The 16,027-nt window shown below is 36.4% G+C and overlaps 2 protein-coding genes across 2 annotated transcripts; one reads left to right on the forward strand and one right to left on the reverse strand.

Annotated features, from left to right (window-relative positions):
• Nucleotides 1-774: 774 nt before the first annotated feature.
• LOC6591337 (YTH domain-containing family protein) lies at nt 775-14,524 on the forward strand. The gene is made up of 10 exons (XM_026994689.1): nt 775-1,020; nt 1,091-1,125; nt 1,323-1,344; nt 1,908-2,000; nt 2,066-2,170; nt 6,615-6,724; nt 10,782-10,925; nt 10,980-11,632; nt 12,794-13,742; nt 14,294-14,524. Exons 2-10 carry the CDS (start codon nt 1,108-1,110, stop codon nt 14,318-14,320), a joined length of 2,121 nt encoding a protein of 706 aa, XP_026850490.1. The 5' UTR covers nt 775-1,020; nt 1,091-1,107; the 3' UTR covers nt 14,321-14,524.
• LOC6591385 (purine nucleoside phosphorylase) lies at nt 2,956-3,896 on the reverse strand. The gene is made up of 2 exons (XM_002016748.2): nt 3,066-3,896; nt 2,956-3,008 (listed from the first exon to the last, which is right to left on the reverse strand). Exons 1-2 carry the CDS (start codon nt 3,891-3,893, stop codon nt 2,970-2,972), a joined length of 867 nt encoding a protein of 288 aa, XP_002016784.2. The 5' UTR covers nt 3,894-3,896; the 3' UTR covers nt 2,956-2,969.
• Nucleotides 14,525-16,027: the final 1,503 nt, after the last annotated feature.

Consider the following 16,027-nt stretch of genomic DNA (forward strand, 5'->3'; position numbering starts at 1 on the left):
TTACTTTTGAATACACGTAAATTGGTGCTGCCGTTTTCACATTACGCAAGATTTATGTTTTCAAAACGAAAACATTTTCGTTGACGAAATGATCAGTAAACGGCTTTTTATAGAACGAAACGAACTTTAATTGCAAAAAGAAAAAAATTGATAACTTATTGATGCATTAATATAAACTTGACACCTATATCAGGGTAATTTAACTTTTGCTTTCTTTATAAATAATTTTATTTTAACCCGACCTCAAATTTGGCTCGGAAAAAATTGGCCTGGACAACATCAATTTTCGTTTTGGTGCAAACAGCGAAAATATGTGAAAACTGGAGAACCTCAAAACGAAAACGAAACATTTTGGCTGAAAACGTAATCCGCAACAGTAAATGAAAAACGGAGCCTGTCTGTATATATCGTATGATTCTGTTTTTGGTATCTTTTATTAGTTGCATTAATTCTTAGGAAAATTTTTAAAAAAATATGGTCAGTTGTATAGGCAGTCGTCTAGAAAAGCTTGTATTGTCAAATGGAGCCTGCCTGATAGTGAAAATAATTCTTAAATTACAATTGAACGGAAAAAATTTGTAAGCAGCAGTTTGCTGTGTAACGAACTAAATTTTCCTGTTGTCTGGTCACACTCTGCTACGGGCGAACAACTAGTTCAACTAGTGAAATTTGTATCTTGTATCTGTTAGTCATAATTCAGTTAACTGATTCTGAGTTTATTGACAGCCAATCAAATAAAATCGAATCAAAAGTAAATGTAAAAGTCCTCAATTGTCGAAACGATACTATACGCATGTAAAAGTTCACGTAACATATTGGTTCACGACTGGTCTCGGAGGCACCGCCGCTATAACAATTTACGGCTTAGGACGCGTTAAGCATTTTATCTACATACACTTTTGTAGAAGTGCGAGTGGTGTCAGTGTGTGGTTCTTTAAGTAGAAAAAATCGCAGTTTTCTAAAAATTTTAAATAGCAACATATACCAATCTTGAGTTTTTTATAAATTATTTTTAAAGAGGTAACTTCAATCATTTTAAATTTTAAAAAGCGTACACTTGTAAACTTGGGCATCATGTATCTTTTTCCAGGTAGCAAACTGCTGCAAATGTCAGGCGTGGATCAGGTAATTTTATTTTTCATAAATACATATGTATGTACAAACATATTTGTACATCTAAATATATGAAACTTTAAAAATCCGTGCGTGAATGGATGTACACACATGCGTTTGCACGTATGCATATGCGTTTGTTACATTTTGATTTATATGACTCGTTGACGGAACATTTTTTAAATTATGTGTTCACTTTTTTTTTGCAGATGAAAATATCAGGAAATACAGGTATTCTGCTAAAAACGATACATTAGGCATTCTAATAGTTAAAGACGTAAAAATGGAACTTATATTAAATTAGAATATTAAAATTTAACGTTTTACGGAATTTCATGTGTGTATACATTTATATACATACCCTTGCAGAGAATACAATTCCTATGGCGATACGATTACAGCCCAGGGAATAAAGCGTTAAGTATATGTACATGCATGTATGTACATGTATGTATGCATGCAATGTACATACATAAATATGTTTGTACTTTAGTGCCGAATCGATATAGTACTGTCCGCCCGTCTGTTTATACAGAAACTTTTCACTCGGTTCTTAAGCTACATATGTACATATGTATCTGACCATATCTGCACAGACTTCACAGAAGAAACCATACTCAAAACACTAGTTTTATGTGTTTTCCATAGCTCGCAAAATTAGATCGAACACAAATATCTAAATTTAAAACTAGAATAGGAAGGTTTCATCTGCAAGGGTATACATATGTATAAGCTTTGGGACCCCCGATGCGAGACTTACTTCTTGTACCATTAATGATACCAAAATCTAATAGCAAAATCGGTTGAGGAGCGTAATATACCATGGAGCCAACAAGTTGATGAGGCATCGTATGAAAATTTATCTTCTCCAAGCGATGAATTCTCTGGTATGATAAAAACTACCGTTATATAAGATACATTATTTAAATTTTGTTCTTTTCACTATAAAAAGTACATGAAAACTCGATGCAATTCCAATATCCGCCGTTTAACCTTAAAGAGAACTATAATTTACCATGGAGTAACATGAAGGGTCGACAAATTTCTACAGACCATGGTATGTATTGCTAATTTACAGTACTAAGTAATAAGAAATTAATCAATTCAAAATAGTATTAGTAATAAATAACATAGTGTAGTCAATTCTCTGATAACTCTGACTTGTTTATTTATAACAAAAAACTACATCCCCAAGTAAAACTGTTTATAGGCGGTCAAAATAATATTAATGTGAACTAGGAACATACTGCTCGCTTTAAAAAGTTGTAAGATCTTGTTAGTTGTTTACAGATCCATGAGATCAATACAATAATAACGTTATCAAAATAGTAAAGCAAGAGTAAAACAATTATACCAAAATATTTTGCGTCAGCCAGACTGCCTGAATAAACCGAATTTCAATATGCTCATCTTTGACCAAACGGAATTAAATCCATCCATTTATTAAACGGCTACTTCCTTATAAGTAAACACGAACCATCTAAGCATCTACAAATATGTAAACAACTGGACTGTTTTATGATAACGCTTAGTTGGTATTGTTTCCACATATTGTAGTTTTGATCTGGCGCCAAGGAACTATCGCTTTAGCGGCTTTCAAGACGAATAGACGGAGCTTTTCAGTTCCAAGGACTAGACCTATGAGATAGGATTAGATGTGTGTTAATTGCCATTCATTAATCAGTGTCAGTCAGGGCAAACAGATCTAGCTTAGTAATCTAGCGTCGCTTCCATTTAAAACCTGGATGGCATGTTTTGTCTAGAACAAAATCTTCAACAAAGTCTAGGTTTTTAAAAACCTATTTTTGCTACTGCTTCTTCATGGATTTATTTAAAAATTAATTTTCACGATAATTTTATTTATTTCGATTTGCAAAATTACTGCACACCAATATCTGTAAAAGTTAGTTTTATAAGTGTTGTGCTTATTAAGTATTAAAGCGGATATTTACCTTAGCTTTCAAAATATCTTCAGACCAGTCCTCTTTTGAAATATTTGTTATTGCTTTGCTCAGTACCTGTTGGAGTTTTTCCACTTTGTTTTTAAAAACATATATTATTTCATGGGTAGTTGCAATTGGTTGGTTTGCGCACCAGCACTCAATGTTAGTAACCAGCCCTATCGAGGCATATAATATGCCCGCTTCCTTGGCCAAGGTGGCTTCAGGAGACAGAGTCATACTGAGCAGATCTGCTCCCCATTTGCGATATATATTGTTTTCAGCAAGTGTCGAATAGCGAGGTCCTTCGAGTGTAAGAACTGTTGCCTTGGAGTGCGTGGCGAGGTCAAGTTCTTGTGCAGCATTTAGAAGATGCTGCCTTGTACGCTCGCAAAATGCAGGATACATTGGTAGATGACAGACACCAAAGGGACTGCCCAGTGTACCATCATAGAAAGTCTGAGCACGCCTTGTTGTGTGATCTATTAAATCGTGTGGCACGACAAAGTCTCCTGGCATAATATCCTCCCGCAAAGAACTAAGGCTGTGGGTTACCAAGATGTGAGTGCATCCTAATTTACGCATGGCCCAAATGTTAGCTCTATAGTTAATATTTGTCGGCATGATATCATGCAAACGGCCATTTCTACAGAGAAGGGCACATTTTACGCCATCGATTAAGCCTTCAATTATAATGTCAGAAGGTTTTCCAAAAGGCGTACATACAGCATATTCCATTCGATCTTGTAGTGAGATTGTTGTATCCAGATCAGCGTCTCCAATTATTCCAATTTTAATTGGGAAAGGATCTTCATTTATCGGTGCTAAATTGTTTTCCATGTCTAAATTTAAATTTTATCTGAACTTTTCGAAAAGTGTTTTTTTTTTTTTTTTTTTAATTTTATTTGTTTTTTATCAGTTGTAAAGATGATCTGTGTTTCTCAGAACACTTGTTCAAATGAACTGTATTTCTTTTAAAGAGGGCTAAAATGTAATATAATTGTATTGTAGTGCGTTGTATATGCTTACCAAACTTGCTATGATGGTTAGTTTTCTAGACAGTAATTCATTAATCGCAATGACAATCAGCTATAACAAGCCCGGTATTCGAAGATTTTAGGGATATAGTATTATTTTTGTGGCAACACCCAGAAAGAAGCGTTTCCGAACACATAAAAAAAGTTTTCTTCAGTGAGTATATATTTTTTTTTAGGTTTTATAATTTTGATTGAAGATGTATATCATGTAAGTATCAAAATATAAAAAAACAAAAAAATAGAAACGAAAACAAAGGTTCTTATATTGTTTTAAAATTATAGAAATCGAATTATTAAGCCAACATTTTATAAATACACACAAAAGAAGATATAAAATTATTCCTGTGGATACAGGTGTTTTTGTTGTTGTTATACGTTTCAGAATGGGTCGTGGAGTACATTTCACGGATATTAAGAGAAATCATATCCAAAATCTAAATGAGGGGCAACGTTTGTGAGTTTATGCTTCGGCCGCGACGCTACATTTGTACCCGATACTCAGTCAGTATAGCTCCTCTCCGCCAGAGGGCACAGATAATTTACGACAAAGAGTGTTTGAGAGAAAGACAGTCTGGAAGGTATGGTCATTCTCTATGGTTCTACGTTTTAGGTTTCTCGTATCTTTAAAGTTGTGAATGCCACAGATTTTCATCCTTTGTGGAGGCGGCTTTTGAAAGGCGCTTGTACCAGCGCGATGTCACAGGAGTCTAGCTATAAAATTTGTTTTCTCTTTGTCAATGAGAACCAGTCCGGAATGAGTCCGTCAAACAAGACGGACGGACAAACAGACAGACATGAATCATTCCACTCGGCTATTGATGCTGATCAAGAATATATAACATATACTTTATTACACACATCCGCTTTCCCCACAAATCTAATATACCCCTATAGTCATTTTCAGTATCGGGTATTGTCCAAAAATGGTGAGCTTGGTGTGGCCAAGTTTCAGTCTATTTATTATGACTTGGTGCCTTCTATAGGGTAGTGTTTGAGGGGAGATTTAGTGATAGAGAGATTGCTGATTTGTTGGTACCACGTAGTGGTATTTGTGAGGAGATCGGTATTCGGAGGACTCGTTTGTAATGCTCTATCTGGTAATGCCCCCTGCTTTGGAGCCATCTGTGTAAAGGAAGTTGTGTTTGGGGAGAGCTGAGTTAGTGGAGTGGAAATATTGGTCGAAGACTATTGGAGGGGTAGTGTTTTTGTTGTGTTTGGAGAGGATTATGTTGATTGATTTGTAAATGGTTAGGAAGTTGAATTTTTGGCATGTGGCGGTTCTGATTGGGCATTCATAATGGCATATTGGGCATATTCATATGGGTCTGTAGTCCGTGCTGAACAGGCGGTGTTTTTTTTGTATGGTTCTTTGTAAGAGTTTTTAGGCGGGTGGATTTTCCGTGGATAAGGTTTTTGGAAATTTTGGCATTAAGGGGGTGGCGCCCTAAGGCTCCTAGAGCGGCTCTTAATGCTGCTTTTAGGATAGTTTTTAAGCGATTAAGTTGGGATGTGGTAGCATATCTATATATGGGAAGGCAGAAGGGATTTCTCTCTAGAGAGGATTGAGCCTGAGTAAATGCACCAGTCGTCTCATTGGTTAAACTAAGTTTTTTGTTAAGGAAATATAAAGTGATATACAGTGGCGAGCACATGTGGATACATGTTTATCACTTTTAACTTAAAGCGCCTGTAAAATCTTTAGAAATGAATCAATCCTTGTGATTTTTTTTTTCATATATTCTTTAATTTAGCGAGTATGAAAAAAGACAATAATTTCAATTCAAAGAGATCCTTTTCCTTAAGATATTTTAATTTGTTAAAAAAAAGGGAATGTATCAACATTTGCACGTTTCAAAGTTTTGCTCCCAAAGCCTCACCCAATCCCTTTGGTGCAGACTCGTACTTTTCCAATGTTTTTTAAACAGAGCACATCGATTTTCAATGGGATTTAGATCTGGGCTATTGAGCAGGCCACTGGATTGAGTGAAAACTCAAATTATTGGGACGATTTTTCACGAATTTAACCGTGTGCTTCGGGCTACCGTCTGGCTGGAAAGTGATCTCGCATATGGGGAAGACACATTTGTCTATATAATTTGACAAAATGGGTTCCTAAATATTGAGATAATATTCTTTCTGCATTATTCCATCGATTTTAACCAATTGGAGAACGTTCCAGTGTAGAAGCCCTACACCATCAGGCTTCCTCGTTCATGCTTTATTGTTTTCTTGACCTAATGATTTTTCAGCTTTCCACTTGAGTTGTGCCAGTATTATTCATTTCGACGAATGCGAATCCAACAAATATCATTAAAATCGTTTCAGGTGTTCTTGAGTTATTAAAAGTTATTACATATACAAAAAAAGATTCTTTAAAATTATAAGAGGTATAATGTAATGTCTATAATATAACATATCATATAATTATCATACTTATACAGATACAGCTCGATAGAAACCTGCATATGATCTTTTTCTTGTTGATTTCTGATTTAAATTTTCGATGATCCCAACATCTTTACAGATTCATATAAAAGACATGGACATAGTATTATTAATAATACACGACGAGACGACCACCAAATACCTTCTTGGAATCCAAAAAAACTGTTTGAAACGAGTTGTGCACTTCAGGTACTTCAAAAATATACATAATTAAGTGATTTCAAAACTCTAAACCGCTTCTGGTCCGCATGATAATAGTAATTCAAAAATCTCTTTCGGAGTACTCCAAAGAGCTCACCAAATATTAAAATTTCAGATATTCTGGGATACAGAAGTATGGATATTTGAGCTATCGGGGTGCCACAGAAAACTCTAGAGTCTTTGACTCCCTTTGAGCAAAAAGTTGTAGTATTACAAAAATAGTTTTGGGAAATGTTGGTTTATTTTAGTACTTTTCATTAGGGAAAAGACAGTTTTTTGTAAGCCTACGCAGAGAAAATTTTGGTACTCTTTACTTTTAATTTGTAAACAAAAAAATTCGAATTTTTACTTGCCCAGCTATTGCGTTTGAATGACAACCTGACAAAAATAGGTTTTTTGCAAAAAACCTGGCAGACAATATATAAGAAAAATGAACCTTCGTAAAGAAACAGTGAAGCGCAGTATACTTAGAAGCACATCAGACCCGTTTTCCACTGTCCACACAGTTAGAGCTTTCGTTTAAAGTTTCGCTCATTTTATTCTTGGCAAGGAATACATACCATTTGCATTTATGTATTTTAATAATGTGTACAAAACTAAATAAGTTGCAAAATGTTCGTAAAATTGAGAAGCGAAACCGAGCCGAAGCACATTATTGAAATGTCTTTTGGCATTGCAACGAGTGATTCCAGATGGTGTCCGCAGGATGGTGTCGCACAGCCCCATCAGCTCCAGTGTTGACATCGATCACCCGTGCTACGGGCCAATTCAACGGCGTCAAGATGTCGTCCTTAATGCAGACGACGTCGTGGACCTGGACCGAGGGTTGTGGTGTGCGCCATTTGGCACGTTGTTGGAGCAGACACAAGTACTCCTCATTCTGACGCTTCCAAAAGCTTTTGCTGGGCACAGGTGATTCGTTGCCAGCGATCAAGTCGATTGACTGGCTCAGGAAACTGCATCAGTGGACGAAAATGTTCTGATGTAAGGACTTCCAGATCTTCAGGGTTTTCTGAAATGAAGATAAGATGACAAGAATTGATTATAGCGTGGATTTGGCAGATCAATGTCCGCAGCTCGTAGAAGCCAAAGAGGGACGATCCCAAGGAGCTGCCTCCCATAAGCCCCGAAATACGGATAGCGAGGCGGTATTAATGAATGTATAATGAATAGCCGCCAAAGGTCCACAATCTCGTTCCTTCCGCCCACAAAATTGGCGGCATTATCCGACTGCTGAATGTCTCTGCTGAACGAAGGAAATGCAAATGAGTGTGGTTCTTTCGTAGGCCATTAACGCATAACAAGAGCCTCTTTGATTCTTGGCTATCATATTGTGTGCGTACTCACGGTTTATCCTGACTTTCAAACCTGACCATCTTGTCCTTGCAAGATGCCCTTCAAGAGTACGACATCTTTGTTTCAAAAAGGCAGTAAATTTCTTCCAGAATGGAAGATCGTGATTTAACGAAGCTGCTTCCCATTAAGAATGAGACGCCATGTCCAAATTCTGTCAGGTTGCGTGGACGATTGTTCAATCTGCAATTTCCATGTTGGTGCGGCGTCCGCAAAACGCCCGCAGCTTGCCAACCCATGAATCCCTACGCTACAGGCTAAATATCTCTCTAATAGAATATCTCTCTAGTATAACGAGACGTTAATTAACAAATCGTTTCTTGAGAATGTCTAGTGCTGTATTGCAGTTAGCCTCGCTCATCTCCAACGAACTGATAGTTTCCAACGACGCTCCGCTCAAACAGGACCTGAAAACTTCTCGATAGAAGCCAGCTCGGCTTCACTATAAATGAAATCTGTGAAAATAATGGATTGGGATTCACTTAGATTCGAAACGCCATTTGGCGCAATTTTTCACTATCCATATCTGTGCCCATGGACTCTAGCCTGTCATGGACTCTCGCTCATTTGGAAGCAGTCTGAGTTTATCGAGTTCCTCCACTCTGCCATTTTGGCTGTTGCCTAGGCCGCCTCTGCGTTCCGGGCGACAACCCTGTTGGATTTGGTCACTTCCGCGAAAGAGGTGACAGAATGAATTTCCCTGGCGGACTCTGAGCTGTTATTTAGGAGTTCAGGGAGCGGTTAGATTGCCAAATGGGTCTGGGAAATATCCACTTGATCCCTTAGGTTGGGGGAAGTTCTATCAAAAAGGATCGGATATCTAGCCTTGACCTCAGCTCTAGTTAGGTTTTCTAGTGTCATACACTTTTGTATGGCGTACGCTTTTTGGCAGCATGTTTCCCCTTGCAGTTTGCACAGGCCAGCCCTGAGCAGATAATATCCTTGTTGTGATCTTGTCCGCATTTGAAACATTTCCACTCTTGCAATGTTGCGCTAGATGGCCAAACCTAAAGCACCTGAAACATTGAATAAACTGAACAAAAGGTATCACTTCTACTTTAGAATATAGAAAATTGATTTTAGTTGATAACTGCTCTCTTCTGACTACTGCCAGTAGGTAAACTTTCCCCCGATGCTCTCTCTCTTCGCGTAATCCGAACTATCTCCTCAATTGGGATGTCCGAGGTTACAAGCTCTGCAAGCTGTTCCTCCGAGTAATGCCCGGGGATCCCAAAAATTAATCCTGCTTTTTGGACGAAGTGCCTAAAGATTTGGGTTGAGTACCCTTGAGCAGCGCAAAAACTGTTTTCCACTATCCCGTTTGCACACTTTGCCGACCCGCACACAATCTTGCACCTGCCATAGCCTATTCTAGCAACCTCGTCGATATCGCTAATGCCCTGTTTCAGCAGCAGATCGGATAGATCAAACTGGTTAATAGCATTTCTGGCATTATTCGCACTCATTTTGTCGATATAAACAATGTATGGGCATGGCGGATCTAGCTTTTTTCGCGTTTCCATGCGAATTTTAACTCCCGTCGCCTTCTTCGTGGCCATCCTTGTATTTCCTATGCTTGCCATGCTTCCCATGGTCCAGACGGAGTTCCAAGACCCGTTTTAAAAGTTATACCAGATCGCCATGCGGTAAATTCCAGGTTCTTCGACTTAATTAATGAAGCTTTGGGAATTTGATTTTGTCGTCTTCGTAGGCGTGTGAGGCGCCCCCAGAAGCTTCGAAAAATGTCTTTTTGATTAAAACTACCAGCGAATGTCTTGAAATATGATACTTTTTTTCCTTCCGCAAACAATTTTAGTGTTGCAATCAGTTATTTAGAGTGCGGCCCTAACTATTTTTTGATGAAAATCATTTTCGATAGATTTAGAATTTTTGTATACGCTGGGCAATTTTCGGAACGGCAAAACCTTACGGACCACCCCGAAATAGATGGTGGATGGTCGTCAGTGTGAATAGCCTATAACGGTAAAATTGTATTTTTGTGGGTATCAATCGGTACAAAACGGTAAAATGTGAGTTTAGGAGTCAAACTGTTAAACGGTACAAACCTACTTAATATCCATTCGTTACAATACCTTTTCTGCTTTGTATTCTGTTTTGTTTTAGATTTATATTTATATTTATATTATATATAATATAATATATATAATATAATATAATATAATATAATATTATATATATATATTATATATAATATATTATATATAATAATATAATATTATATATTTATTTATTTATATTTATATTAATTTTCTAATTTTTGTATTTTTGCCAGTAGCGTGCTGCCCTTTTTTTATAAATGTTTGATTTCGAACATTATTGGCACTTACGGCTGCCTCGTATCTACTTTGAGTTCAATTCATCAAAAATTCTTTTCCAACTTTACTAAGACATTTCAAGTTGTCATTGCTTTGCTTTTCAATTTCTTCGTCCCTATATATGCGGTACAAGCATGATCTTTTTTTTTTGTTTTTTGTTTCCTCCAGTGGAATAGCCAAAAATGTACCAAAAATTCTATCTGTAGGAGGGAATTGAAAAATATTTTAACAACCGATTTTATTTAAAGTAAATGTAAAGACAAGGAATGGCAGGAAATTATAAAAAATTACTGTTGAAAAATAAAAAGAAAATATATTGAATATCTATCTGTATTTATATACTTTTTTTTTTTTAGCCAAATCGTAATGAAAACGAATACCGGTCAACACAAATTGACAACCGCACATGCGATGAAGCAGAATTTCATGGAGCTGTGGCAGCACCCAAAAAGACAACCTGGGCGTCTATTGCATCGCAGCCGGCTAAACTGTCATCAAGAGTAAGTATTTCATGATATCAATTTGATGGAAATATAACTAAAGTAAATACACAGGCTGCATCGACTACTTCCAATCATAAAAAAAAGGGTCCTGGTATGCCACCACCACCAATGGTACCCGGAAAACACAATTTAGATGTTAATGTATGGGACTTACCAAACAATAAGCCACCGCCTGTACCGACACCAACATCACCGATTGATTTGGTTTATTCTGATTTTAACTCGGATTTTTCAAAATCATCCAACACAGAGCCTCTTCTAGGGGCACGATCTGAAAAGGCTTATAAAGACTCGGAAAATTTGCATAATTACGAGAACAAAAGTTTGGCTAACATAAGTAATTCCAGCAGAATAAAGGTATCTCCAAAATGCCAAACTCGCAAAAATTTGGGAGCACATCCAGTTCATCAGCCAGTAGGTCCTCAATTGAGTAATTTGGAAACTCACGGGTCATCTATCCGACGACCCGAAGGTGTTAATCTTACAAATCGGAATACTGACCGTACAGGCAGCTTTTCTAGTTCCCGCAGTGATTTTGAAAGTACATCCAAGTGTAAATATCTGGATCAAAACAGTTCTCGACCAATAGAACCGCCTGTAACTGAAGAGATTCCTGTTGATCCACAATTACTGTTGGAAGAATTAAAAGACAAAAACAATTACAATCCAAAACTAATGGACTTAAACAAAGCCACAACAGCACGGTAATTAACCCTATTTAACATAACTATAATTTTGTACTTTTCTGGTTTCATGGACTCCCCATGGACTCTTTTTATAGCCGATCCTCGAAAAGAGTATATTAGGTTTGTGGGGAAAGTGGATGGGTGTAACGCCCAGAAGAAAGCGTTTCCGACCCCATAAAGTATATACATATATTCTTGATCGGTATCAATAGCCGAGTCGTTTGAACCATGTCTGTCTGTCTGTCCGTCCTTATGAGCGCCTAGATCTCAGAGACTATAAGAGCTAGAGCAACCAAATTTGGTGTCCACTCTCCTGTTAGACCTCACTGTTACATGTGTATTTCAAAATTTCGCCCCACCCCCAGCAACTCACAACGTTCCCCTCGTTTTTTCCAAAAGTATGACTTTGAAAACTCGAATAAGCAACTTCTTGTACAGGTACATTAATTGGCCGTTCTTTAAGGTATCGTTTGTAAGAATTTATAAATAAACGATTAAGGTGCAGCCGTTTGACAAAACCTCATAACCTCATGCATCTGTGTGTGCATCCTCCTTCCCACAAATAAACATAAAATATTCCATCTGCCATGGAAAAAAAACCGCACCAACCATTGTGAAATTCACAATTTGGCATTTCTTGCATTATCTGTTTCTTCTCCGTCTAGAAAATCATAATTGAAATGCAGAGCTACGCGTTGTCATACTATAAAAATATGGTAAAAATATTAATTAGAGCGTGGAGAATCTCCATCAAGAACTGACTAACTTACTATGTCCACATATACGAAAAAAGATTCATTAGATCAATAGATCAAAAAACGTAATATGCTCTTTATCACACACACCAGTATATCACTTCTATCCAAAGCAGAAGATAAACGCCTTTTTCAGATAATCATTGCACTTGTTTGGGCATGATTCTGAGCATTTATGCTGGGCTCTGATATGATAATACGTGGCATGTATTTATAGTTGTGATCGTTCTTTTAGTTTGTGCTTTAACTCTATTGTTAAATTATAAGGTCAAAATCCAAGCAATACACAAGACATTTACTAAAAGAAAAGATGGTAATAAGTTAGTTACTATGTTTGTATAATAAATATTTTACTTTTAATTATACATTTTTGTCATTCGAAAGGTTAAGTATAGCTCATGACAATTTAATTTTCTTTTTTTAGTTTTTTTGTCATCAAATCGTATTCTGAAGATGATATCCACCGTAGTATAAAGTACGAAATTTGGTGCTCAACTGATCATGGAAATAAGCGATTGGATGATGCTTTCAAAGAGAGACATAAAGAAGGTGGAGATATTTTGCTCTTCTTTTCTGTGAATGGGTCTGGCCATTTTTGTGGGATGGCGCAGATGATGACTCCAGTAGATTACAATTCTACTTCAAGCGTTTGGTCTCAAGACAAATGGAAAGGCAAGTTTAAGGTAAAATGGATATATGTAAAAGATGTACCTAATGGGAAACTCCGCCACATCCGTCTGGAAAACAACGACAACAAGTCAGTGACGAATTCTAGAGATACCCAGGAAGTGCCAAATGACAAAGGCATTGAGGTGTTACAAATATTGCACTGCTACGACCATATTACGTCCATTTTCGACGATTTTTCTCACTACGAGAAGAAACAAGAAGAAGAAGTCTCTTCGAAGCGTCCGCCAATGCATGTCCATGATGGCAATAATCATGTCAAACCACCTTTAAGTCGCAGTTTTAGTCGAAACTGTGACAATAAAGAAAGGGAACGCGATAACCGCGGCAGTGTCATGTCCCAAAAACATTTCATCGCTGGAGGAGCTAGTTTCCGTAATGTAGTTCATAAAAGTGCCTCGGGAAGCGGGGGCTTTAACATCAACTACACTGAATATCGTCGTGGCTTTGACATAAAAAAAACTTTTAGTAGTGGTTATCACTTAAAAAATAGAGAAACCGTGGAATTTGAGAGAGAAAACGAATGTGGAAGTCAGCATGTTTCGAAAAACAGAAAAAATGAATATCAACAAAATAATGCCATTAAAAGCAATTTAAAAAATCGTGATCGAGATTTCAGTACTGAACAAATGAAAATCGACGTACGCTTTCGTACTGGTCTGTGCACATCCAAGGATATGACAAGAGTAAGTGCTACTAATCAAAATCAAAATCTTTGTAAACGCGATATTTTTATACCCGATAATCAAAGAGTGGATGTGTGTAACATCCAGAAGGAAGCATTTCCGACCCCATAAGGTATATATATTTTTGATCAGCTTCAAAAGCCGAGTCGATGTTGCCATGTTGTCTGTCTGTCTGTGTGTCCATCTTATTTGAGACCATAACAGCTATAGGAACGAAATTCGGTGTACAGACTTCTGTGATATTACACCGAATCATGTCTGCTACCTCCACAAAGAACGAAAATTTGTGGCAGCCACAATTTTGAAGATACCAGAAAGCCGAATGTAGAATCATAGCGAATGACCATATCTACCAGATTGCAGAATTGCAGTGAAAATTCCACGCGCTTACTCATTTTCTCTCTCTGTTTCATACACTCTTCCGCGCGGAGGGAGAATAGATAAAAAGAGACATTTAAAAAAAAGTACATGTGACTTCCTGAGTATCGGGTATAAATTAAGCGCACGTTCTCACTTCATTTGTTTAGTAACTTGATACATTTCTTTTACAGAATACTGATAAAGGTCCGAAGCAATGAATATCAATTAAGCATAAGTTTGCCAAGATTCAGTAAGATTATTTTTCCAAATAATATTGAATGGATGGCTCCCATAAATCTACGAAATTTTAAGATGTAAAAGTTTAACATTTTTTAACTATTGTGTGTATAGGAAAAAGCCCATTTCATGATAAATATAGAAAATAACACCAAACAAGTGGGAATTAGGATAAATGATTAAAATATGATTTTTTACGTAATTATTTATTTTAATATTTATATAAATCTATTGACGCTCACATTGAACAGGACATACTGAAACTAATGACCGATTTGTACAAGATTTCAAAACATCAAGGAACTTTCTTATTTCATTCCTTGTAGTTGCACTGTAACAAATTATAAGAGTTATCTGAATCTAAATAATTTTCACACGACCTATGTATGTATAATATAATTAAAGCATTCAATTAATCATTTTCTGAAGTTTTTATGTTCAACTTATCCTACTATATAATCGACATTTGTCTAAAGAAAATTCACTAGAAATTGATATTACTTATTGAAGTACACACTTCACAGCATTTCGGGAAAAGGCAACATTTTTGGAATGAGTGAAAACAGAAAGGTGAGGTACAAATATGGTTTATAGATTTTAGACCAGAAGTTATAAACAAAAAATCAATACTGTCATGAGTCTAATACTCTGACTTCGCTAGATTTTAATAAATAATGCCTAAGTAGAAGACTGATACACATTAATAAAAAAAATGTATGTATGTGCGGAGGACTCACATTCGAAACTAGAAAGTCCACATTATATTCTATTGACAGATATGTTTTCCTGTCCTTTGGGACTACTTTCGCCTATTCAATTCCATAATAGATCACTTTCGATTAACAAAAAAATTATGAACTGTTTTAAAAATGTATTATATAGATATAGTGTTTAAAATAAATGAAGTTAAAACACTAGTCGACATTCGACTGTAACATACCCGCATCTCAGATTTGTTGTTTACACTAACTGGAAATTATCTAATTGGAATTTAACAGGCGTGACCTATAAAATGACCTATTATAATAAACAAAAAAGATTGGAAAGCCGACAGTGTCTATTTCGTTTGCTGGAAACGAGGACACTAATAAGAAAGTATGGTCATGCTTGTCTCCATTTCAGCATACGTTTTTCACAAGTCCATATTGGTCTGTTTGTGTCACGCAGCAACAACTGCGCAGATACCAAAACACATATGTGCATTACCAATTAAATGAACCACCAAAATACTCCTTTAAACAAAGATACATATATCAGTCGGACAACCTTGGAAATATGGTTGATATTGATGGTCAACGGAAATGGTCTTTTGGAAGATATGGCGCAGTGCCGCCATATTAGGATTATTTATTCATATTACGTAAATAACAATAGTTGTGTATATTTTTTGCATTATCCTTGTGCATGCTCCTTTATTCTTATTCCCGCTGTCTGGTTTGTATTGCTTTCGAATCCGGGCGTTGGTCTCGTTTTTTCTCGTTTCGCATAGATCTGCAAAACAAATGGGAGCTATGTGCCGAGCTAATACAATAATGTATAAATTAACCTAGTTTTTTAGAAGCAAGATAGAATATACGCATACCGAATCAAATAATAAAGTACAAAAGTTGTATTTATTTTCCCCTGTAGTTTGTTTTATAATTGAAACTTTGATTTAAGTGTTGCGTGCGTTTTGTATTACAATACAC

This window comes from Drosophila persimilis, unplaced genomic scaffold, assembly GCF_003286085.1.
Source record: "Drosophila persimilis strain 14011-0111.01,24,50 unplaced genomic scaffold, DperRS2 tig00000000-arrow-pilon, whole genome shotgun sequence".
NCBI classification, from domain to species: Eukaryota; Metazoa; Arthropoda; class Insecta; order Diptera; family Drosophilidae; genus Drosophila; species Drosophila persimilis.

Coding starts and splice junctions, on each gene's coding strand:
- LOC6591337 (XM_026994689.1), top strand. Junction 6,725..10,781: donor AAACGAGTTGTGCACTTCAG/GTACTTCAAAAA, acceptor TTTTTTTTTTAG/CCAAATCGTAATGAAAACGA. Junction 11,633..12,793: donor AACAAAGCCACAACAGCACG/GTAATTAACCCT, acceptor TTCTTTTTTTAG/TTTTTTTGTCATCAAATCGT.
- LOC6591385 (XM_002016748.2), bottom strand. CDS start 3,893: ATGGAAAACAATTTAGCACCGATAAATGAAGATCCTTTCCCAATTAAA. Junction 3,009..3,065: donor AAGATATTTTGAAAGCTAAG/GTAAATATCCGC, acceptor TAACTTTTACAG/ATATTGGTGTGCAGTAATTT.